General features: G+C 35.6%; 2 protein-coding genes across 2 annotated transcripts; one reads left to right on the top strand and one right to left on the bottom strand.

The window, feature by feature from the left end:
- Nucleotides 1–3,864: 3,864 nt before the first annotated feature.
- On the top strand, nucleotides 3,865–17,157 carry LOC140775433 (4-alpha-glucanotransferase DPE2). Its single transcript, XM_073118721.1, has 23 exons — nucleotides 3,865–4,080; nucleotides 4,708–5,080; nucleotides 6,164–6,281; nucleotides 6,386–6,441; nucleotides 6,609–6,739; nucleotides 6,848–6,974; nucleotides 7,087–7,283; nucleotides 7,436–7,514; nucleotides 7,631–7,669; nucleotides 9,191–9,310; nucleotides 9,445–9,546; nucleotides 9,708–9,791; nucleotides 9,882–10,124; nucleotides 10,214–10,339; nucleotides 10,487–10,561; nucleotides 10,667–10,738; nucleotides 14,004–14,123; nucleotides 14,259–14,356; nucleotides 14,626–14,785; nucleotides 14,873–14,971; nucleotides 16,153–16,350; nucleotides 16,429–16,522; nucleotides 16,771–17,157. Exons 2-23 carry the CDS (start codon nucleotides 4,727–4,729, stop codon nucleotides 16,947–16,949), a joined length of 2,871 nt encoding a protein of 956 aa, XP_072974822.1. The 5' UTR covers nucleotides 3,865–4,080; nucleotides 4,708–4,726; the 3' UTR covers nucleotides 16,950–17,157.
- A 1,307-nt stretch (nucleotides 17,158–18,464) lies between these two features.
- On the bottom strand, nucleotides 18,465–23,873 carry LOC140776565 (pentatricopeptide repeat-containing protein At5g66520-like). Its single transcript, XM_073120304.1, has 2 exons — nucleotides 23,293–23,873; nucleotides 18,465–20,669 (listed from the first exon to the last, which is right to left on the bottom strand). Exons 1-2 carry the CDS (start codon nucleotides 23,383–23,385, stop codon nucleotides 18,798–18,800), a joined length of 1,965 nt encoding a protein of 654 aa, XP_072976405.1. The 5' UTR covers nucleotides 23,386–23,873; the 3' UTR covers nucleotides 18,465–18,797.
- Between the last annotated feature and the right edge of the window lie 1,266 nt (nucleotides 23,874–25,139).

The following is a 25,139-nucleotide window of genomic DNA, read 5'->3' as shown; positions in this document are numbered from 1 at the left end:
GAATTCTCTAAAAATGATTGTACTATTCTAGATCATGATGGTAATGTTATATGTTTTGGATCTAGAACATCTAATAATTGCTATATTGTTAGAACTTCACATAATCTGAAATGTAACAAGACAAAACAATAGCATTAGAACATGTTGAGATGGAGAAACAGTTGGGTGATTTGTTACAAAACCTTTTGATTTACAGAGATTTCAGTATCTTCGCACTTATTTAGGGATTTGTGCTTTGGATTGATTTGTGTTTTAGTTTGCGAGTTTCTTATTATTTTGTTTCATTTTTTTTAGGTTTTATTTTACTCTGAAATTTTCTTTGGTTTCAGTTTTAGATTTGTCGAGAGTTTTTGTTATAAAAAAAAATTGATGCACTCCTAGATTCAATAATATACTCTTGACATAAAAATATGACTTTTCTCTTGATTATGAGTTATTATAGTCAATCTTGTCATCTTGTAGTATATTGTATCAATTTTGATTTTGTCACTCCCTTGACTTCTATAATAATAAATTTTTAATGCCTCATAACGTATATATATTCTTGTGTGAGCATGATATCATGAATATTTTTTTAAATAGCTTACTATTAACTTTGATTTGCACAGTTTGACCTCATACTTAGTTATCAAATATATTTTTATAAAATATCAATGAAAAGGGCTACAATGAGTTAGTGTGAAAGCCGTCTTGTTTCGAGTCCAGTTTGACTCAGTACATTATATGCAAATTCAAAAAAAAATGATAGATGTGAATTTCTTCTTGCACTTTATTTGATTTGTACTACAAGAAAAGGGCTACCTACTCATGTGTGAAAGCCATCATTGCACCTATTTTTTTTTTAAAAAAAATATAGGAAAAATTCCTGTTATGTTATGGAGAATAAGTCGAAAAGTGCAAAATTTCAATACTAAGTCGGTTTGACTACTGTGTTGCATCATTGTTTATATAGGAAAGTTTGTTTAAGAAGATTGGTTCATGTTATCTATGCTCATCTTGCATATGCGTATCGTTATGATCAATCAAGATTAATTTAATTTTAAGTGATGCATTAGAATTGATTATAATATGCTTTTGATGACTTGATTGATCTGTGTATGATTTATTTCATTTTATTGTCATATTCTATGTCTTGAATGTATTTTGAATTTCTAGAAGTGCATCTCCAAAGTCTATTGATCTTGATTGATTTCGTGTAGTTTCAAGTTTTGATCTTGTTAAAGTTAATATCTTGATGTTTTTTGTGCGATTGAACGTGATAACTTGCATTTTTAAGTGGAAGATGGATTTCACTTAGGGCCTTCATGGTTTCTAGAATTTTTGGATTTTTTTTGTATTCTTTGGGCATATGTTGAATCTTGCGACTTTTTTCCTTCTCTAAAATGCCTAAAAAAGCTACAGTTACCAAGAAACCAAGGCCGCCTTCTTCACCTACCTCGACTCTGTGTTGACGATTCTTCATCGTCAGTTTCCTCCGAGTTCCTAGTCTTTGGCATTTGTGTCAAAAAGGGGGAGAGTGTCTTAGTGTCTAGGTTAGTGTCTAGGTGTCTAGGTGTGTAGGGGGAGTATGAGCATAGGGAGAGTTTATGAGAGTCTTAAGTACTTTTGAACTTTGCTTGAAGTAATTGTGAACTTTGTCTGCTTAAGTACTTTTGAATTTATGCTACATTGATAACTTGTGTTTAGATTGTTTATTCATTTCAAGTTATTTTCACTTGATCTTGGATTTGTATATGTTTATTTGCAGGGCTTGATGTGCAAAATATTCTAGACTTGTTGATTGCTCAATTTGAAGTCTTTGTAATATCTTGTAACCTAGGTGTTTTGTCACAAATTGCCAAAGGGGGAGATTGTTAGGTTTTTATTTGTTGGCAATTGTGTACAAAATATTCTAAGTGTATTTTTTACATGTATATGAGCTTTACACAAGTCTAGAATATCTCTGGTCTAAAGAATTGTAAGGTTATTGGAGAAAAGCTGTTGAGTTCACACCGCGTTCACAAACGAGTTCGAACGCGGTGCGTTCACAAACGAATTCGAACGCGAAATCTGCATTCACACAGACAGAGAGCTGCGTTCACAAACGAGTTCGAACGCGAAATCTGCGTTCACACAGACAGAGAGCCGCGTTCACAAACGCGTTCGAACGCAACCTGAAGAATTCAAGCTGTCACGTTCGAACGCACTCGAGCCCGTTCGAACGCACCAACAAAGTTTAAAAATATTGGACTTTCATGAGTACGGATAAGATTCAGATTTGGCTCTATCTTGAAGATCATGAGTACGGATAAGATTCAGATTTGGCTCTATCTTGAAGATCATGAGTACGGATAAGACTCGGATTTGGCTCTATCTTGAATATCATATATAAGGATTATGAAACCCTAACTCTAGGGGTGTGGAAGAAACATTATTGAGGGTGACTTCTTGAAGCTACATCGGTTCTTCTACCAACAAGGTTCCACTCATCTACAAGAATTTAATCTTTCGTCTTAAGGGTGATCTAGACGAAAGATCAATCTCGAGGGCTACTGAGATTGGACTTCAATCACAAGAAGTAGTGAATCGTGGGTTCTAGCGATCAAGACTGAGAGAAACAAAGTCGTTTGGATCGACGGGGTGTTTTGTGAGTCAGTCTTGTAACTGCTACTATTATAGTGATCGGTTTTGATCCGAGTTTGGATCCGTGGTTTTTTTCCCGTTTTGGGTTTTTCCACGTTAAAATCTTGGCGTTCATCTCTACTTTTGTTTTTAATATTTCTTCCGACTGTTACTTAAGCGAACGAGAAATATCATTACCTAGAGGTTAGATACATACGTGTGTCTAGGGATTTATTTTTTTTCAATTTATCCACCACCCAATACCGACTCATGAAGATATTTTGAATTAATTATATCTAGACCAATTGAAATATGTTCTTGCGTCAATATTGCAATTATATTTCTTCCAAACGGTTGCATTATATTTTAGAATTTAATGTATAAATACGAGTGCATATATTTTATATAACTGATGTATATTTTATTATAATAGAATACACAAAATTTATATATATCAGAGTCTTTTACTATAAATAATTAAAAAAAATTAAATTGTAAAATTCCATACGTTTTGCCAAGATAATATCATAGCATCTTAAAAATGGGACTTGGAGGATTTTTGGCCAAAAAGAAAGGGATATTTCGAAAATATCTTCCTAAAACGACAAGAACAAATAAACATATCATGATGCCAACTTCCAGATGATGAGTTGCTCCAAGATAAGCTTATGTCATGACATGAAAAACGATGCACCTATAACCAAACGCCACATAAATCCTTGAGCTCTGCGGACATAATATCATACGATCTTAAAGGCGATCATAAAGTTTTGGGATTAGAGGAATTTTTTAGCCAAAAGATAGGGTTATTCCGAAAATATCTTCCTAAAACGACAAGAACAAACGAACACGTGCTCTTTTATGTGCAGGCAAAATAAGTAAGAGAGTAGCTCCAAATAAGCATGTCTTGTGTGCAGAACTAAAATCTTGCTTTCAATCTAAAACAGGGCTTAAAAGTGGATGATTAGAGAGAATATTACAATATTTGGCCAAAGAAAAAGAAAATAAAAAAGAAAAGGGATGTTTCGATTTCACACCCCATATTACGCACTTATTATGATTTACGTCCCTGCCTATATCTTTCTAAATTTCGTATTACATTTGCATTTCAAAACTCGTGCATGGATACTGTTCTAGATATTTTTCGATCGGTATAAATTAAATGCTCATCGATTTAATAGATAATAATACAATTTTGTTGTTCGTTAGTAGTAGATCTGAAGGGTTGTTTCGGGGAAAAGGAAAAAGTGGAATCCATGTGTCCCGGAGGATTCACCGTTCACGGGATTCGGCCGATCCAAAAAGATGCCGACTCTTTCCAGTCCCAAACGTCGCGCTCTCACTCCCCCACACTAATCTCTCAATCCATTTTGCGGAGAGAAATAAATAGAAGCGTACCCAACTCCCACTCTATTCGCCACTCCTATCTCAGCTCCCACCTTCTGGGTTTGCTTCTTCTTCTCGATCGAGAAAAGAAAGGTCTGATTTTTATTTTTTGTTTTTTTGTACTCCTCCTCGTGCTTGGTTTCTCGATTTGGCTCGGTTGGCTTCCTGTGATTACTACACCTTTGTCGGTTTTCGAGATGAAGAAGGAAGTGAATGGTGCCAATTTTTGCGGAAAAGTAATAGTCGTATTGGGAGAGTTGAATGCTCTTGTTGGGACGTCGGATGCATTGCAGTTTATTGTTGGTAGACTTTTAGATGGATGTGTGGATATGGGAAGTTCGTCGTAGAAATTTATAATCCCTATTTCCCAGTTTTCCATTTTCTTAGAGTTATGATGTAAAGAATGACCAAGGAGAAGTTTTCTCGAGTAGATTCTTTTTTTCTTTTTTAAATTAATTCTTCAACAAAAAGAGCACGTCTTGTTCTTATATGTAGTTTTCAAGATGTGTCGTGTGCACTAGACTGAAGCATGGAATACTACCAAGAAGATCATGCGTTCCCCTTGGAGTTTCACTATATCTTTGGCTAATTCAACTATTTTAGATAATCTTGGTGTTCCGAGAAGCATTTCGTTTCTGTATAAACTGTGATGCAAGTTATGCTATATGCCTTCAAAATACTTGCTTTAACTTTTACATTTCAAAATTTGCTATCTTTTAGGTTGTTTGGCTGAGAAAGAATGGTGAAGTTGGGTTCATTATCTGGAAAGAAGTCCTTGAGTTCAGTGACTTTGAACTTCAAATTACCATACTATACCCAATGGGGCCAAAGCCTGGTCCTCTCTGGCTCAGAACCAGTGCTCGGATCTTGGAATGTGAAGCAGGGCATAGCTTTGAGTCCAGTTCATCAAGGAGATGAGCTCATCTGGTGTGGAAGAGTTGCTGTCTCACTTGGTTTTGAATGTGAGTATAGTTACTATTTGGTGGATGATCATAGAAATATTTTGAGATGGGAAACAGTGAAGAAACGAAAGCTAGTACTACCTGAAGGAATTCAGGAAGGCGACGTAGTGGAAATACATGACTTGTGGCAGGTGTTAATTACTTGCAGATTACCTGTTTATTTACCTTTTATTCTAGCATTTAGAAGTTTTTTTTTTTTTTCAATTTTCCTGCTTCAACAATTTGCATCTAAATGTTATTAATAGAATTTGAATTTTATAATCTGATTATGTCTCCAGTGGTACTTGTCTCTACGTCTTCTCTTTTTTGACTATATGGTAACAGTGTCAAAGTATCATGTAGAACAAATGGTGCACAATATTTGTTTCAAGTACTTGGAAGTAACTTCTAATAGAAGGATGACAACAGCTGAATATCTAAGACTTTAATTCGATGTTCGATCACAAATCAATGACGTCATCCTTGCAGAATTTGGAGTGAAACAAATAAAGTAGGAGACATGCTAAAGGAATCCTAGAGCAAAATTTCATGATGGTTAAACTTTGGTTAAAATGGAACTTATATATTTAAGTATCTTAGATGTTGAAGGAGCGCACTAAATTTACATTATATTGTTATTTGAGTTTGACATTCTCTTATGATAACCAGACAAGATGTTGTATGTAGTATGTAAACATGCCCAAATACTAAGTATCTTAACTTTACAAGGAATCATATGTAACATGCCTATTACAAAATACAAAATCATAACCAGATAGGCTGTCTCTCAAGTATGTCGTCATCCATCAATCTAAGGAGAAACATTCTGTCTCAGCCTTTTAGCTTCTTCTTTTTCAAGAAAGATTTGCTAGGACCATTTACTCTTTCTGTGCAATATATAATTTAAGTCCATGCAATGCCCAAATCTAACATCATGAAGTTACATTCTTTACTCTTTATAGAGAAAGGACTTGACTGTCACGCTGCATATAACGTGCATGCAATTACAAATGGCAAACTCACCCATGGACTAGTAAAATAAAGCAGTGGAAGGTATAAAATCTGGTGCAGAATTTGTTAAGGAACTGGAGAAAGTGGAGTCATTGATAAATTTGAGCTGATTATTCGTGAATTTATTGTTCAATTACCAGACAATTGTTGGTCTGATATCTTATAATTTGTTATTTATTCTGGATCTTCTCCTATTCTTAAATTCATGTTTGATCTGAATTCAGAATGCCTCAGAAGCTCTTTTTCTTCGAAGTGCATTCCAGAATGTCATCTTTAGTGGAACTGAACAATTGGAAGGACAAAAGGGTCCTACAACCCAACTTGAAAACTTAAGTCAGCAAGGTAATTTTCATGTAATTCATTTGGCACCAGTCAAAGATTTAAGTAGTTGATAATTACCATTTTTAGTTTAACGTGACTTGAGCTCTTGAAGTTGAATTGAACAGATATCGTTGTTGTTCAGTTTATGATTAGCTGTCCAAGATCAGAAGCTGGATCAAAAGTAAGCCTAGTGTATATAATTTGTTTATTTCTTCTTCTTATCTACCTAAGGCAAAGGTTCTTAGCCATTCCTCATTTGACTGTGCTTTCTGATACACTATGAAAACTATATGAATGTGCCCAATGCATGGACATGATATAGAGATGTGTGAAATGAAATTTTTTCAGGTTTTTGTTACTGGTAGTGTTTCCCAATTAGGACAATGGAGGGTTCAAGATGGACTACCACTAAGCTATGCCGGAGAATCCATTTGGAAGGCAGATTGTCTGTTGAAGAAAGATGATTTACCAATAAAATATCCTTTTTCCCCTTGACACATCTGTGAAAGCTTAGTTTTGTTTGATGCTTCGGCACTTGTTTCTTTGAATTTCTGGTTTGTCTTTATCCTTAATGTTTGTCCCACATACAAATATGGCCAAGTTACCAAAGGGAAACAAACTACTTTGGAAGTTGGCCCTTACAGGGAGCTAGTTGTTGACATTGCATCAAACAATCGACCAAAATACGTTATCTTGTCTGATGGTGCCTTTCGGGTAAGCATGCAGTCAAAATTTCACCATCTTAAAATGTGCTCCAAAATGGATTTACTGATGCAATAGACGGATATCATAACATTTGGCCCATATAATCTTCTACCTTTGGCAGGAAATTCCATGGAGAGGTGCAGGCGTTGCTATACCAATGTTCTCTGTTAGGTCAAATGATGACCTTGGTGTTGGTGAATTCCTTGACCTAAAGCTACTTGTTGACTGGGCAGTTAATTCAGGCTTTCATCTTGTTCAGCTCCTTCCAGTTAATGATACTTCTGTTCATGGAATGTGGTGGGATTCATATCCATACAGGTTGGTTTCCTTCTTAGAACTTTTAGAATATGCGTTAATGAATGTTTTATGACTAGTGTAATTCATGAACTTCTCCACATAGATGTTATCAAAAAGTTGCACAATCTTGTTAGCCTATCAGATGTAATAAAGGAAATTTCTCTTATTTACAGCTCTCTCTCTGTATTTGCATTGCATCCCTTATACCTGAGAGTACAAGCTCTTTCAGAAAATATTCCAGAAGATATTAAGGTTCCATTATTGAACTTCACAAACTTGATTATTTCATTACTTATTTAGCACCATATTTTTTTAGACAACATCCTTAGTTAAAGTTTGTAATCATTTCACTTTGTACATAATTGCAGCAAGAAATCTTAAGGGCAAAGGAACTGCTAGATAAAAAGGTATGCTTTATAGTGTAATTATGATAATATATTTGCTTGTCTAAGTTGATTTCTTCATCTCTTTTCTTTTTAGATTCCTTGTTATCAAGAGTATTTTGATTCTGTATAGAATGATCAATTTGTGTTCCAAAATTATCATTGATTCTTTTGTTTTCTCCATAAATCCTTACTGAGTCATGCCAATAGCTAAACATAATCTAGATAAGTTAGATGGTACTGATAATCAGAGTATGACCTGTCCGAAAATTTATGTAGAATCTAGATTTTGCTTCACCAAGTATCAACCATATCTCTTGTTGCGTCTTCCCATGAAGTAGTTTATAGCCATAAGATAACAAGTTGCTCAAATCCTTATGCTGTTAAGTAATAGACTAACAATGTATGTCACAATTTTAAGACCCCCACCCCCTCCCCACCCCCCATGTACCCTTATACACCTTACATGGATAGATAAAAAGATAAATAAAAAAGAGAGAATGTGCACGATGTGCAACTCATCTACACTGCATGAAAATATATAATAGAAAACAAGGATTAAATAGGGGTTGGCGAGGCTTGGACTCATCACCTTTAGAAAAGCTAGTATTGGTACTATGTTGGATAACTAGTTGACTTAAAAGCCGAATTTATAAAGGAGCGAACCAACCTTATATTGATAACTTTAGACCTTGTTTGATTTGAGGTTAAGTTCAGAACTCGATTAGTTAGTCTCATTTCTTAGTCTTGATTTTTTTAATAATAAACTTAATTAGATATGAAAAAGATAAAAATATGTTTGGTTACTGAACTAGTTTAGGAGTCTTTGAATCAGTTCAGAGGAATCCTTAAAATCAAAGCAAACAAGGCTTTTAGATTCTACGACCAGGAAATGGTTGGTCATGTTTTTTTTATTGTTTATGTAGTTTAGGTTTATCACAGTGTGCAAGATCTACACTCACTTGACTGACCAGTTCCAATATTCTGAAACGAAAATTGGCTTATAATAACCGGTCTTTATATTCTTTCTCCAGCTGGTCACAAACTTCATGAGATATTTAGTGCTGTTGATTGGTTTATGGCTTAAAAGAAAACTCTCCAGAAGAAAAAGAGCCCGACAAGAAATATCTAGCATTCTGTAGCTGCAATTTTTTTTTTCATAAAATGTGAGTGCATCTGTTGATCTGTTTGTTGACCTGCCAAGCATGAGTGCTCTGCTTTTTATTTAACAGAATGCTCCTATATTTATTGTATCCAGGATGACAAATTTGAGTGAGAATGGTAGCTTGGTACAATGAGTTCAAACTCTTCAGCTACATATTATTGTACAAACCTTGAGTTAAAATGATACATTAATATTGTAGTAATGGGCATTATAGCTTTCTGATAAACTGTTCTCAATATCCATTATAATTTTTGTTTTTCTTATTTTATCTAAAAAGAATCGTAGTCCATTTTCAATATATTTTTCATGGTTTTATTTGCAACATTTTGTATATAGTCGTCAACCTTCATCTTGTTTAATTCAAGTTATTGTTAATGCAGGATGTCGATTATGAGGCAACAATGGCTACTAAATTGTCAATCGCAAGAAAAATATTCAATTTGGAGAAAGATGAAATACTGAATTCCAGTTCCTTCAAGGAGTTCTTCTCTGAGAATCAGGTATAGGTCTTACATAGTTTGATTTCATTTTCTCAGCACATATATTAGCAAGCTCCCAGGAGTTTGTTCATATCTGTGTCCTACTTTATGATTCATTTCTAGTAAGTAGTAACTCCCATGTTGTTGTCAAATAGGATTGGCTGAAGCCATATGCAGCATTTTGCTTTCTGAGGGACTTCTTTGAGACGTCAGATCACACCCAATGGGGTCGGTTTGGTCAGTTTAGTAAAGAGAAGGTACCCTGGTTGGCTGTTGAGTCATCATGTTTACTAATTATCAACACATATACTAGAAAAGTGGAACATATAGCTCTTTTATTCCCAATTCTTCTATTGGTTGTTTGTGGCATATGAGATGTGCACTTAGTTGCTAATAAATACCATTTTTCTTCTTTTAGCTTGAGAAACTTGTGTCCAATGACAGTTTGCACCATGATGTTATACGCTTTCACTACTATATACAGTTCCATCTACATGTACAGGTAAGTTATGAGGCAGACAATTATGTATTCATTTATTATCAACAATACAATCTCAAATTTTAATCTGCATCTTTTTTTACATAACTTTAGTTATCAGAAGCAGCAGCATATGCAAGAAAGAAAAAAGTTGTTCTGAAAGGAGATTTACCAATAGGCGTTGACAGGAGCAGTGTGGATACATGGGTTTATCCCAATTTATTCCGTATGAATACATCTACTGGAGCACCTCCTGATTATTTTGACAAAAATGGTCAAAATTGGGGCTTTCCAACATATAACTGGGAGGAAATGTCCAAGGACAATTATGCATGGTGGCGAGCTCGTTTGACACAGGTTTCCTTTTTTTTCCACATAATGATTGTTTGTTACTATGAAATAAGAACCGTTAATCACTTCATAGCTTTGTTTTGTTTCTTCTACAGATGGCAAAATATTTTACAGCCTATAGAATAGATCACATCTTGGGATTCTTTAGGATCTGGGAGCTTCCTGGTCATGCATGTACTGGTTTAGTTGGAAAATTCCGCCCATCCATTGCTCTGAGTCAGGTTATATCTCATAGTCCTTATTTAACCAGCACAGCAAACAAAAGGGGGAAGCAAACCCTAACATAATTGTCAAGGGATTATACCTTTGAGATAAAAATTTTAGCAGTTAATTGTGTGACTTAATTGGTTTGCCATTTGTATTCTCAGGAGGAACTTGAGAGGGAAGGCATATGGGATTTTAATCGCTTGAGCCGTCCATACATTCGGCAGGAAATGCTACAGGTTTCCTATCCAACTATTTTTTTTCCCAATGTCAACTTTTGAACTACATTTTACTTCTTAGTCCATAGTTAGCATGTTGTTTCAAGATAGTTTACCTTATTTCAGGATAAATTTGGCTCCTTGTGGACTACTGTAGCTTCCAATTTCTTAAATGAGTATCAGAAGCTATGCTATGAGGTAATTATGTTCATTTATGACTCCTTTTCTCTGATTCAACTGGTTAGAAGAGGTATGATTCTTTGATGATCTTTATTACAAGGGTTGCTTTTGTAGTTCAGCTTTTAGTCATGGTAAGCCTTCTGATAGCCTCAGTATATTATGCTAGAGAAATAGTGTAATAAAAGAACTAGCTTGATGGAGTTGATATCTCTCATGCTACTTGCATTGCTCTTCTACCCCCAAGAAAGATTGTGTCCTGTAAGTCAATAGTCTACTAACCTGAGGAATAAGAGTATTAATTACGGAGCATCAAATAAAGTACAGTGGAGATAGAAGACTATTTTCCAGGTTGAGCTTGAATGTAGATTTGATCTATTACAAATCATGAACACCGGATGATCCTTGAAAGGGCAAATTTTATAAAAGGGAAGGCAGGGAAAATACAGGTACATGGTCTTGCTGATGGCATTGTCAGTAAAGGCGTATAGACCTGGGGTAACCTCAATTACATCTTATATGCTGGAGCTGTAGATGTGAGGTAATTGAAATCCCTGAACTACATTATAGTCTATATTCTAGAATCGTAAGATGCTGGGGCTGTAGATGTGAGGTAATTGAAATCCCTGAACTACATTATTGTCTAGATTCTAGAATGGAAGAAATGGTAGAATGTAGCAAATGCAACAGTAAATTAAATCAACAAATAAGAATGCAGAAGCACACAAGATGTCATGTATGAGAAAGCCAAAGTAACTCAACTTTAGGAACAAGGATACCCTATTAGAGTTAAGGAGTCTGCAGGCTGATATTTATATCTGATGTCTATTAGAAAATCATGTTATCGACAAAGTCAACTCAATATTTAAGTGTCTGGATAGGCTGATATTTTTTTTCTTTTTGTTTTTTCCACTCTCTCTCCTTCATTGCAGTAGTATTAAGTAAATATTTTTTTAGTTTTTAGGCTTCATATGTAAGTAATTATTATTTTATTATTTTTCTTATTTTTTTTAAATTTTTTTGAAATTTTTCTGCATTTTAAAAAATATTTCGAATTTTATTTAATTAAAAATAACCCAATCAGATCTGAGCGGCCGATTTAGCCAATACGGCTGATATATATTGTTTTCTAGGGAGGCCGAGCTTGATCTCTATTCTGATTTTTCGAACCTTGTTTAAAAAGGATTACTTCTTGTTGACGCTAGAATTGGTCAAATAGCATGGTGAAAGGATATGGAAATTCTCAAGTAATTCATAGTAAATGACTTTGAATAGCTTTGAAACCTAACTTGCCAAATTGACCCACAAAAAATAATCTCTAAGATTATTGGAGAGAAAAGAAGCATGAAAAGGATCGATATTTCTGTGTGGGTCATTGTAATATCTACACATGTTGGACAAATGTCTCCGCTAATGCTTGCTGAAGTAAGGGGCCTTCTCCATTGGAAAATATATGATGTTTCTGCTTCTTGTTAGCTTCCTCGAGTCAAACATCTTGATATAGGACAAGTAGCTCCGATACCAAACTGATGTAGGACAGATTTAGGGAAGGGATGGTTTCAAAAAAAATATAAGTATATGGATTTTAACAGTAAAAAACAACAAATACGTTAGAACAACAAGGAAATAACACAAGGGAAAAGGTTTCAGAACTGAATCTTGTAAAAAAAAAAAAAGATGTTTGTATGGATACCTTACTGTACAAACTGCCACAGTAATGAAGCCCCAAAAGATATGTTTTCTTGATTTTATGTAGTTAAAAAAAACAGAAATAGAGAAGATATTGATAGAAAAGGAAAATAAATGAGATTAAAGTAGAGAAAGGTAACTTAAAATCACTCCAGTAGGTTTGGCATCACACCATTCTACACTTCATGTGAAGGAAGAAAATGAGAATGTCTCCTTATTCATATGCAACAAAATCATACCCATCTTTACAAAAGATCTTCGTCTCATTTTTTATTAAGGGATATAAGAAACTTTAAACAAACTCAAATTCCTATTTGGATTAGTTCAAAAGAAGTCTTACCCATGTAGATAATCTAACAAGATACTATACTCAAAATATCTTAAATAATCTTAAAATATACCCAAATACAAAAGAACAAAAATACATAAACAAATAGTCAAATAAATAATGAAAATTGAAAATAAGCCATCGAAATTTAATCCTACTAGACTTTACTTGATAAAGACATTCAAAGACAAACTCTTAACTCTTCTGGTCTGGAATACATCCTTGGTCTTTATGCTCTTGCATCACACCTTAGCATGGCCCTGTTGGAGGATGGAACATAAATCCATTTAAGATGGATAGAAATGATGTTGGACGACAAGGTGGGGAGAAAGGAGGAAGGGTTGCACGAAGGAATTGCTAGTTGAAGAAAGTGGGCAGATGATCTGAAGTGTGGAAATAATAGAAAAAAGATGTTTTGATGTTTTGTAAGGAGACAGTCATTAGGTAAAGGGAAAATCGGGACAAGAAGAGGCTTATAAATATTATTTGAAGTCATTATACTATCAAATGTAGTCTTATACAAGGATGGCCTTGTCTTCCGGCACGAGGTGTGTCGAAGCAGTATTGGCACGTAGCATGGGGGGGCACGGCACCCCTCTTGCCACCTAGCAACTATCAGCGGCTGCGAAGATCTCCCTCAGGTGGTCAAAGAGTGGCTGGAGTAGGTGTTTGTAGCTTCTGGAGGGTTGGAGGAGATGATGGTGAAAAGGATCAAGAAGGTGGTAATGATGTCGAGTGAGAGGAGGAAGATGATCTGCCTAAGCGGATTGTTTCCTAAGTTAGACCCCCCTAAGTGGATCTAACTTAAAGTAGCAGATAATCCACTAATTTATTAGATCTGCTTTGAGGATCCTAACTTAGATTCACTTGGATCGTTAATCTGCTACTGTTAATTCATCTTCTCCACCATGGCAACTATGACAGAGAAGGCTTTCAACTGAGTTAAGCCCCCAACACCTCTCTTTCTCTCCATGTCCCTTTCATTCCCACTCCCAAGCCTCTTTGCCTTCTTTTCTTCTTTTTTTTGTTAATTTTTACGTCGGCACAATGCAACGGCATGACACGTGCTCTGTTGAACAGCGATGTTCTGCACACCTAATTTAGTTTGTCACAGAGATCTGAAATTAAGACCAACCAATGTGTCTATTTACTTACCAAATGTTCTGACTGCTAAATTTGTGGTAACTATCACTTGGTACTGCTTTGGTACTTCATAGTAAATTTTTTTGAGCTCTCTAACCTTTTCTTTTTTTAATTTGAAATATATAGTTCAAGGAGGAGTGCAACACAGAGAAAAAGATTATGGCCAAACTGAAAACCAGTTCTGGGAAGTCATTGTGGTCGGAAAAAGAAAATGAGATACGTAGTGGTCTTTTTGATCTTCTGCAGGTAAGTTGCTAATATGGAAAAAGTTGAAACTTTTAATTTGCAGTCATAACGGCTATTTACTATCCAGTCATTTTCGAAGAACTTCTGCAAGTAACATGCTTGTGACAGAAATCAGTTATTTTCATATATGTGCAGAATATAGTTCTTATAAGAGATCCAGAAGACTCTAGAAAATTCTATCCTCGTTTCAATCTTGAAGATACATCAAGTTTCAGAGATTTAGATGAAAAGAGGTACTTGCAGAATGCTGCATAACTCAAATTTCCAGTCCTATACAAGAATCAATATCCAAAGCACTGTCCTTCTGATCAATATTCTCTGTTATGTTGTCTAAGTTAAATCTTTATGGAAACTTGTTTAGGTCACTTTTTATAGATTTTCCTGACTAGATATTTTCTTTGCTTGGATTGTACAATTACTAGTGATCTTTAGATCTTTTGAATATCAGTGATATCTCTATGAAATAGTAAATTTGTTTGTTCCTGATTTTTTCTTGATACAGCAAAAATGTTCTCAGAAGATTATACTATGATTACTACTTCAGCCGGCAAGAAAATCTATGGCGTCAAAATGCATTGAAAACTCTGCCAGCTTTGTTGAACTCATCAGATATGTTGGCGTGTGGAGAAGATCTTGGACTTATTCCTTCTTGTGTTCATCCTGTACATATCCTTTCTGCTGCAGGTCAATACAAGTATTTCCTGTTAACTACTTGACCACTGATTATGTTCCTACAATTTTCTATTCAGGTTATGCAGGAACTGGGGTTAATTGGATTACGTATCCAAAGAATGCCGAGTGAAGCAAACTTAGAATTTGGCATTCCATCTCTGTACAGCTATATGACGGTGAGCTCTTCACAAGATCTAACCCCAAAGTTCATTCTAATTCTACCTTAAGACTCTTGAGAATATTAATACACTTTAAGCAAAGTCAGAAGGGAAAGTAAAGATAGAAATTAGGAAGGAATATTTTTATCGGAAGAAAATAAACCTTCACTTAGAATGTTCTTTTGAAGTATACATTCAATACATGTTAAATATTCTTTGTCTGTACTATGGGAAATCTTGCTTTGTCCAGGCATTTTTCTAATGGATAATTTGATGTATGAAGATGATACAGTTCTGATGCCAAACAGATGTAGGATGGGTATAGGAGAACAAAGAATTTAAGGTTAAGGATCAAAGATAGGAGAAACAAATATACAGTTAAATAGAAAAACTGGAAATAGACTAGAAAAAAATAGAAAATAATAAAAGGGAAAGAACACTGTCAGGTCTCAAATCTGATCAAAGAGGTTTGTACGGTTTGCTACGGTGTCCAACAGTACAGTTGCTACATAAGTATCGCCTTATATATATATATATATTCTGGTTTTCTGCAGTGAAAGGAAAAAATAGAAACAACAATATAGGGCTTGAAATCTAGGTTTGGAGTCTAAGATGATTGCATATTTGCATGGAGGCTACTTTGAGAAAAGACGTTCGCAACAGACAGCAAAGAGAAAGAAGAAAAAGAAGAAAGAAAAAATAAAGGATACCAGACTCACTTTGGCGTATCACACCTAAGGGTTTGGTATCACACCAGTCTATGTCACTTCAAATAATTGACAACAATGAGAAAATAACCCAAATAACTTAATCCATCTATGCTTAACTCAGTAAGGACATTTGAAAACCAACTACCAACTCTCTAATTTAGAATATTTTCCTTTATGCTGCTGCATCATAATCTTTTTTTGGGCTTTACATCTCTGCATAAATTATAGAGTAACTGAAAAGGAAATAATTGATGTGTTGGAAATTCAACCATGTAATAGCGCAACATATTTGAAAATTGAGTAGGATGATCCTTCATTATGAATGGTATCTTTGTAGCTTGTTAGATAACTATCTTCTCTGTATCATATGTGGAATGTTTGTTTGGGTCTGAGACTGGTTGATACAATGCGTTTATGTGTTGTATAAATAATTAACATTTTAATAATTTAAGAACAACTAAAAGAGAGTGGTTTCCAATACAATTTCAGGTTTGCGCCCCATCATGTCATGACTGCTCCCCCCTGCGTGCTTGGTGGGAGGAAGATGAGGGTAGAAGGGACCGTTTCTTTAAAACAGTGGTTGGTTGCAACGATGTGCCCCCTTCTCATTGCACACCAGATGTGGCATACTTCATTCTTCAACAACACTTTCAAGCGCCATCAATGTGGGCAATCTTTCCACTTCAGGTATTACATCCTAAATTAGATGCTGCACTTAAGCTCAACCATTTTAGCAAATCACACTGAGAGTTTCTTCCTTTTTAGGATTTGTTGGCATTGAAAGAAGAATACACTACTCGGCCAGCAGTAGAGGAAACGATCAATGATCCCACAAACCCAAAGCATTATTGGAGATTTCGTAAGTATTTTTTCCATTTATAAATATTAGAAAATAAATTTCTTGATGGAAGATGATTCCTTAACTTACTAGAGTAAGTTATCCAAATCGTCATCATTGGCTGTCCGACCTTTCCAACAATATGGGTTAATCGGAGCACTTACATATGAACTTACAAACTGACGTATCTATCTTGTACTTTTTAGCATCATAATTCCGTAATTATAAGTCTACTACCATATTTACACCTTTATGCTCTTATGGTGCAGGTGTACATGTGTCTTTGGAGTCTTTGCTGGACGATAAGGACCTTGAAGCAACAATTAAAGATCTTGTGAGTAGTAGTGGGAGGTCATATCCAGGGTGTGACGGTGCAGACTTGTTGAAGAAGCAAGTGGTAGAGGAGCAAGAAAAGCTATCTAAGGTTCATTTAAATGGTAACTCATAGAAAGAACAACGTTTATCCTGTATACTCGTCTCGTTTACTATTCTGCATAACCTCCTACCCACACGCTGCTCAAATTTTGTTATTTATGCTCTTTATATTCAAGCTTTATATTGTATTAGTTTAAATAGCATATAATCAATAAGTAATTCGAGTAGCACACTCAAGATGTCTTCAATAAAGATGCTACTAGGTTGTAGTTTTCTGTGAATCCCTAACTTTTCTTTATATTTTTCGCATTTAAAATAGTTGGGACTAAAGGTTTGGTGTTGTTGTTGTTGTTGTTGATGACGATGGATTTGAGTAACATGACATTCATGTGTATAATTTTTGGTATCCTATCATAAGGTGTCCAGATTAAACAAACAGGTCACTAAGTGATTCCACATATGATTCTGCAACTATCTGATGTGCAAATAATCCAGTTTTTACTAGATAATTATTAGGTGATTAATGGTTTGATCTTTAGGTTATGTAAGCTCGTTTCCAAATCCTTTGTGCGATCCTTCTTGTGATCACCTCACCTTGATGAGAAAGATCAAACTATTTATCTCAGTATCAAACTACACCACTGACGTAGTGCAAGGAGTAGAGAGTTGAGGCAAGGGGAGAAAAAAGTGACCAAGCTCATTGGATCATCAAAAATGCATTTTGAAGTAGAGAGTTGATATTTTCATAATGCATAAATTACATTTTAACCCCCTAAATTATGATTCATTATCATTTAAACCCTCTGAAGGACAAAAGCATATAATTTATCTCCTATATTACTTAAGTATTACAATCTTATCCCTTTATAGGGGTGCTATTTTGTTTTCAATAGTATGATGTATCATGAAGTGTTATTTAGGCTTCCATATATGATAATTTGTCCACAAGACAAAAGAAGGTTATGGCATGCAATGCCAAAAGGAAAAAAAAAAAAAAGAGAAGAAAATCCAAAGTAGAGCTACAATTTGGGACCATGGAAGTAGCATGTGACGCCCTCATCAAAATTTTGGTTAAAATTGAAGTGTCCTGGCAGTTTAAGGGCATCAGCAATACAGTAGCAAAGCTTAACTTAAAAATTACGGCATTTAGGTTAAATTTGAGCTTATTCACTACTGGACAAGTCTCAGGCTTATCCATTGATGCATCGATAAGAGCAAATGACGACCTCTTTGATCTTAGCCATTCTAAAATCTAGAAAAGATATTTTTTTCTTATATAAGGGCTTGAATCCACTACTTGTATTTTATAGGTTTGAGTATATAAAAAAAAGTAAAACTTAATTAAGATGACTTTTCTCTAAGTGTTAACGAAAACTTTATCTATTTCTTACTTTATTTCATTTTATGAAGAAATTGTAGTACTGCACGGACTTGTTAAAACACTAAAAAATGTTAAAGTCCGTGACAAGCAGCATCCTAGTGTCAAATAAGCTCTTAAATTGTAGTTGCTCATTTATTAAGCAAATCAAAACTTGAGCTCCAATTGGAGCTCACCTGATAAACGAGCAAGTGTCCAGTCTGCCTCAAATTAGCTGGTAGAAATAAACATTCATTATATACATCTATAAGGCACAACTATTTCACATAGTTGGTAGCAGCTGGTAGATTATCTCTGAATTCTTGACCGTTGGAAGTTAGAATACTAGCCAGCTTACTTCAAGCTCAGGCAAACACAAGCTTCGCCCCAATAGTATCATGTCAAGCTTGAGCCTTCTTAGCTCCTCCGATCTAAACTCGTTATATTCTACTTAAGCAACTTAGGTAAACCGTCATCAATGTCCCCTGTATTAGTACGAGCCTCATGCACTGGGATGCCCTCTTAGCTAGGAGTAAAAGAATATGCGATGTACTGCATTATAACCTACCAAAATTCGTTGCAAGAGCATGAGCCTTGCTTAAAATGGTGGAATCTAACTCGATCACGAACCACAATTTCCCGGTTGTAGATCTTTGATATCAGCTTCGCAACATTATGGCAATCTGCACAAAACCGGAGATTCTTTACAACCCTAAGAGTAGATCCTGGAGGGGTGCTGATGAGGCCGAAACTGATAGCCAACTTCTCACTGTGATGCCCAAGTGCTTGTTCCTTCTCTTCCTCATCTATGTCATACAGAACATCCGCAGTCTCTGCATTATATCCTTCTTGATCCATCCTTTTCCTCATCTCTACCAACTTTGCAGAGATCTCCTCATAGTTTGGATGGGATTTGTCACCCGAAATGAACTCGTGAATCATATTGCCAATCTCGATTGAGCTGCAGCCAGGCGTCTTCCTTATCCCATTGTCCTTCATGATCTTCCTAATCTTCTCTACTTCCTTCCACCTCCCAACTGAGGCATAGAGATTTGATTGAAGCACGTAGTCCCCGCTTCCATGTGCTTCCATCTCTGAGACAACTCGCTCAGCCAATTCGACGTTCTTGTGAAGTCTGCAGCCACCGAGCAAAGCCCTCCAAACAACAATGTCAGGCTTGATCGGCATTGCTTTTATAAGTTCTTCAGCTTCCTTTAGATGCCCACAGCGTCCAAGCAAATCCACCATGCATGCATAATGCTCTACTATTAGTTCGACACCATACTTCTTTGCGGTGAAGTAAAAATGTCTCCTTCCTTCATCTATGAATCCACCATGGCTACAAGCCAAGAGGACACCAACAAAAGTAACTTCGTCAGGTCTAACCATGCTTTCCAGTTGCATCTCGCTAAACACGTCCAAAGCTTTTGATGAGTGGCCATTCATGGCTAAACCATTGATCATCGCATTCCAAGTACATGTGTTCTTCTCCCTTAAGGCCCCAAAAACATCCAAAGCAAACTCCACAGCTCCGCACTTGGAGTACATGTCAACAAGAGCTGAACCAAGAAATGGGTCCAATTGGAACTTCTTCTTGCTTATCAAAACATGGATCCACTTCCCCGCATCCAAAGCCCCAACACTGGCGCAAGCTGATAGGACACTAGCAATCGTCACCCGATTTGGCATTAACTTCTCCAGAAGCATCCGGCGGAATAAGTGCAAAGCAACAAGAGGATGCTGATTTCGAACATAACATGATATCACAGAATTCCAAGAAACTAAGTCCCTTTCAGGCATTTCATCAAACATATGTCTCGCTAAGGCCACATTGCCAGCACTGGAGAACATGGTAATCATCAAAGTCCATGTGACGGGACTCGGAACCGGAACCAGCTCGAACAACCGACATGCAGAGCTGACGTCCCCCGATTCGGCATAACCATGAATCATGGAATTAAACGAGACGGTATCTCTCTGCGTCATTTCATCGAACAGCTTACGGGCAGTGAACAACCTACCGCAAACGCAATAGCACCGAATGAAACCATTCTGGATCCGAGTATAGTTGGTGAATCCAATCTTAAAAGAGAGGGAATGGAGCTGGGTGACTTGGGCAATGGAGTTAGAATTGGAGGAAGCCTTGAGAAGGGATTGGAAGGTGAATTCATTGAGGGATGGGCGATGGGTTTGGGTGGCGAAGAAAGCGAAGGCGTGCGAAGGGGAGGAGGCGGCGGCGTAGGCTAAGATTATGGAATTAAAGATGGGGAAGGGGAGGGAGGAGGAGGGTAGTTGGAGGAGGAGTTGGGCATGGATTTGTTGCAGTTGTTTGATGGTTATGGTGGAAGGAGGGTGCAAGAGAGAAGCGATGCTTTTCTTCTTCTTCTTCTTCTTCTTCTTGCCTTGGAAAATTAGAGCACATGGAGAGAACTTCAACTGCATGGATGATTGTGGATGCACAGATAGATAGATAGATAGATAGATGGTTACTAAAGTTTGAAATCATTTTTGTTTGTATGCTCTCTTTTTTTTCAAAACATATTTCCCACTGATTCTTTTTTTGTTGAAATATCATAATTACCACTAAAATCTTTCTAAATATTTTAGAATTATCATTATGGTTAGTTTTTGACAAAAATTCTTAATAGTTTGTTAAAATTAATAAATATATGCATATCACTAAAATACTATTATTTGTTATAATTTAGATGGTAAAGTACTTATCACTGATTTTCTTTTTCTTTTTAATAAATGCTGAGCACATGAACCGCACTATTATGGAGCATGCATGAGGCTACATACTCGATTACTTAGTAGTTTTGGGCAGATACAGGGAACGTCGATGTATCCCTAATTAATAGATTACCCTTATTTCCATTTGATGGAGCACTACTATATATGATGTATGGATTGACAGATAGGTACAACTATTACATGTTGGAACTTTTGGTTGCATATCATATATTCATACTTATATAAGTTGGATGCCAAGTCTAAAGTAATGCATTTTCATTGGGTACGAGCAAAATGATTTTGAGTATTGCTTTTGAGATAAAGAAAATAGAATAATTATTAGATACAAAAATATAATATTCAATGAAAATATGAGTAAAAGGACAGATTTGATAAAGAAGCAAAACAACAAAGAATATGTATAGTTGAGGAGATAATTGGAAGAGATTCTCGAGGGTCAGAAATAGGGCAAAATTATAACTAGAATCTAAAACCCCGTTGCTCTTTGGGGATCTACCATAACTTTGCATGAAAAAATTTCAGCAGATGGACTTAAGTATGCCTTCTCCACTGTCTGGGTGATATGGAAAGCAAGAAACAGCTAGATCTTTAATTAGAAGCAACCTTTCCCGTTGTTATTATTGAAGAAGATGCTAGGTTAATGTAGAATGGTGCCTCCCTCCCTACAGCTTTTCAAGGGGAACATGAAGCCCATGATAAGCCAAAAACTCCAAATGTTCAAGGGGAGTGTCGTTTCATGGCAGAGATCTCATTTGCTGGGTAGATGCCTCCTGGAGAGGTTCTTTCGTTGGCAGGGTGGGTATTCATCTAATAAAATTCCCCAGCACTAAATGCTTAGATAAAGCTATTTATTTGAAGCACTGCAATAGTGCCCTATTAGGGGAGGTGCACTCTCTCCTATTGGGATTAAAAGAGCTCAGTTCTCACCCTTGCTGCTCCAACTGTTGGATTTTCAGCGATTGTCTTGAGATAATTGCTGCTATCAATGGGTGTGGCGATCTAGTTAACTAGTCAATAGCAAGTATCATCCAAGACTATAGGGATTTCATAGCAGCTAACATTGTTGTTAGGGTTTTACTTATCAGTAATATCAACGATAGTGTAGCACATCCTGTTGCTAGGCTAACAGCGAGGAATGGTCAAAGCACTATTTGCACTAGCCGATCTGATGTACCTACCTTCTACTTAAGTTTTTAAAAAGTCTACGGACCATAGTCAAAAAAAAAAAGGGCCTTCAGAAGATCCACACAAAGAAGAATTCTATAGATATATTGACCAAGGTAGTTCTATTTAAGAAGTTGATGTTATATTTGGCTTCTCTTAGTCTTTGTGAATGAAGACTAACTTGAGATCCCTATCAAAGTTGAGATTCCTGCATATTGAAGACTAACTCACACCCTCATCATATTATCAGTGGAATTAATTAGTCTCCAAGTAAGAGATTGTTATGAAGCAAAGTCCTAACTAGACTTGGCCTTATCGAAGTTATTAAGTCCTAATTAGACTTGGCCTTATCGAAGTTATTGAGTTAATTCCTAAAGGCTTTAGGAATATGTAAGAATCCTTATTTATTTAGATTCTTACTTAAAGACTTTCATATTGATTCAATATTATTTTCTTTTGTAAATTGTCCTTAGGAAAAAGAAGATTTGGCTTATGTGGTTCTAATCTTAATTAGGATTTTCACATCTCCCTTCTACGAGAGTACGAGAGGAGACTAGGGGTTCAATACAACTCATAAGACATAATTTAATACCACAAGAGTTCATGAGCAATCTAAGAGTGATGAGTCTTATAGAGAGGAGGGAAAATATGAGTTCTTAGATTGTATTGAGAGTGATATCTCCTTAATATTTCTCTTCTTATATTAATATTAGTAAAATCAGCAGAATCTCTATAGACGTAGCCCATATTAGCTGAACTATGAAAAAATACCTTTGTCTCTTATGTGATTATTTTTGTCACATTCCATTTGCCTAGACTCCGTGCTATTCCCAACATCTATTTATAAAGAATAAAACTAAACTTAATGACTTCATAAACCATAGGAACTGGTTAAGCTCATAGACTTTTTATATAAAGTTGATGACATGGCGAGATCTTAGACTTTTAATTTTATCTCTACATCAAATTGGTAGAAATTTTGTAAATGGTCACAAAGTGACCTCAATATTATTGACATCAGGTTCTTTGACAAGACAAACATTTAAAATGACGTTATTCTTTGTATTAAACAAGCTTGTTCCAAAACAATATTGCAGTCAAATGAGGTTAATATATAATATATGCAGAAAAGGTTCTGTACCTTCGTTTCAAATGGGAAGTAGCAGGTGACACTCTTACGGCCGGATGAATCTATTGCTTGACCATTTATTAGCAAGACTACGCTTTGTGGCATCCTTAGCTAGAAGCCATCAGCCAAGCAAGCCTCCCAGAATAGCTTGTTATCCTCCAACTCATACACCCTCTTCTCTTTGCTTACTTCTTCACCACCTGCCTCTACCTTAAAATTTTCATCATCATCGTCATCGACCATGGGCTCATTTGCATGGTCGATCTCCGCGAAATGCTGCTTCCAGCTAAACCACGCCTCGTCCTCGCCTCGGTCTTCCATCTCCTCGCACCGCGACTCAGCGTCGTAATGATCATCAACGAAAACAACAATCATAGCGTCGCAATCATCGGAGTCCCCGCTCGACTCAAAGACGGCCTGGAAGGGGCCGCCTGCCGAGCTCCAACTCATGATGACACAGCTCTTGGAGATGAGCTATGAACACACACACACATATATATATATATAGAGAGAGAGAGAGAGAGATGGATTGAAAAAAAAAGAGAGAAGGGAGATTTGGTATTAGTTTGAGTCGTCAATTAATGAATGTGGTTGGTCAGTTACTTTCCAATGTATGGAAATTGCTGTTACATTGACGAAAGGAGTATTTCTCTGGTTTCAATTTAGTTCGTGTGGAAATTGTAGGGTTTCAGAATGGCCGGTCATCGGCGTCTGTGAGGGGTTTTTCCAAAGTGTGACGTGGGACTACTTCTAGAAGACGAGAATCTTAAATGTGAATGAATGCCAAGTACTTCACGCACGCACCCAATATGAGGTCATCTAACTATTATTTTTTATATTTATTTATAGTTTAAAAGAAGACTGTAATAATTATTTTTCCTATGATATAAAATAAAAATATATATCTTTTATGAAGTAGATCGGTAAGGATATCTAATAAAAGTAAATTGATAATTAGATTAATGTGTAATATAAGATATAATATTAATAAATAATATTTATATTTAAATATATTTCTGAAATGAATAGGGAGTAAGTGTGTACACTATCTTTGGAAAGCGACTTGAGCCTAAAGTTGATCCATAGTCCAATTTTGAACTCTATAAATTATATCTTAAGTTAAGGATATCTTTTATTTTTTTTTTATTAAATTATTAAGTTTTAATTTAAAAGGTAAGTTTGAGAGGTATAAATATGAATATTAATTTTATTTGTATGAGATTTTTTAAAATATATAGAAAGAAAACCCTGAAAGTAAAGTAGCCGTACCTTTTTGTATCAAAGCAGCCATCCTTCTTGACGAAGAATTGAAGGTTGGACTGCACGTTAGACATTGATGAGGAAACGCTCCTTTTATCATCTGCTTCTAGATTTAGGAAAGAAGAACAATGAATTGAATAGTTCTCGTAAACTAGGTTAGAAAGAGGAGGAGGAGTCCATTGAAATATAAATACTTGGAAAAAGAAAATGGAAAGCCAGGAGGTTGTTTATAGGAACTTTTTGAATTGATTCAATAACTAAATATTTTAAAAAAAAATTAAAACTAATTAATTAAATTTAGAATTTAATCTCAAACTGAACAAAACCTAATCAATATATTTAGATTTTTGCATAGCGTAAGAAATCAAAGAATTTATTCTTGAAACAATGTGTTTGATGAAAGATGGATGTTACAAGAAGCTCAATATGTCAAAGTGTTCAAAGGGATAAATAGTGCTGAATGATAGTGGCATATTAACAATGTCAAATAAACAGTGTCAGATGAATAATACACTTAAGAATTTCTTTTCTTTTTAACAAATGGAATCCATTACTTATTGCATAACTTATTTATTCAGTACAGAATATTTTCTCTGGTA

This window comes from Typha angustifolia, chromosome 14 (assembly GCF_048772165.1).
Source record: "Typha angustifolia cultivar Huaian chromosome 14, ASM4877216v1, whole genome shotgun sequence".
In the NCBI taxonomy this organism is placed as follows: Eukaryota; Viridiplantae; Streptophyta; class Magnoliopsida; order Poales; family Typhaceae; genus Typha; species Typha angustifolia.
This window is presented reverse-complemented; position numbering and strand designations above follow the sequence as displayed.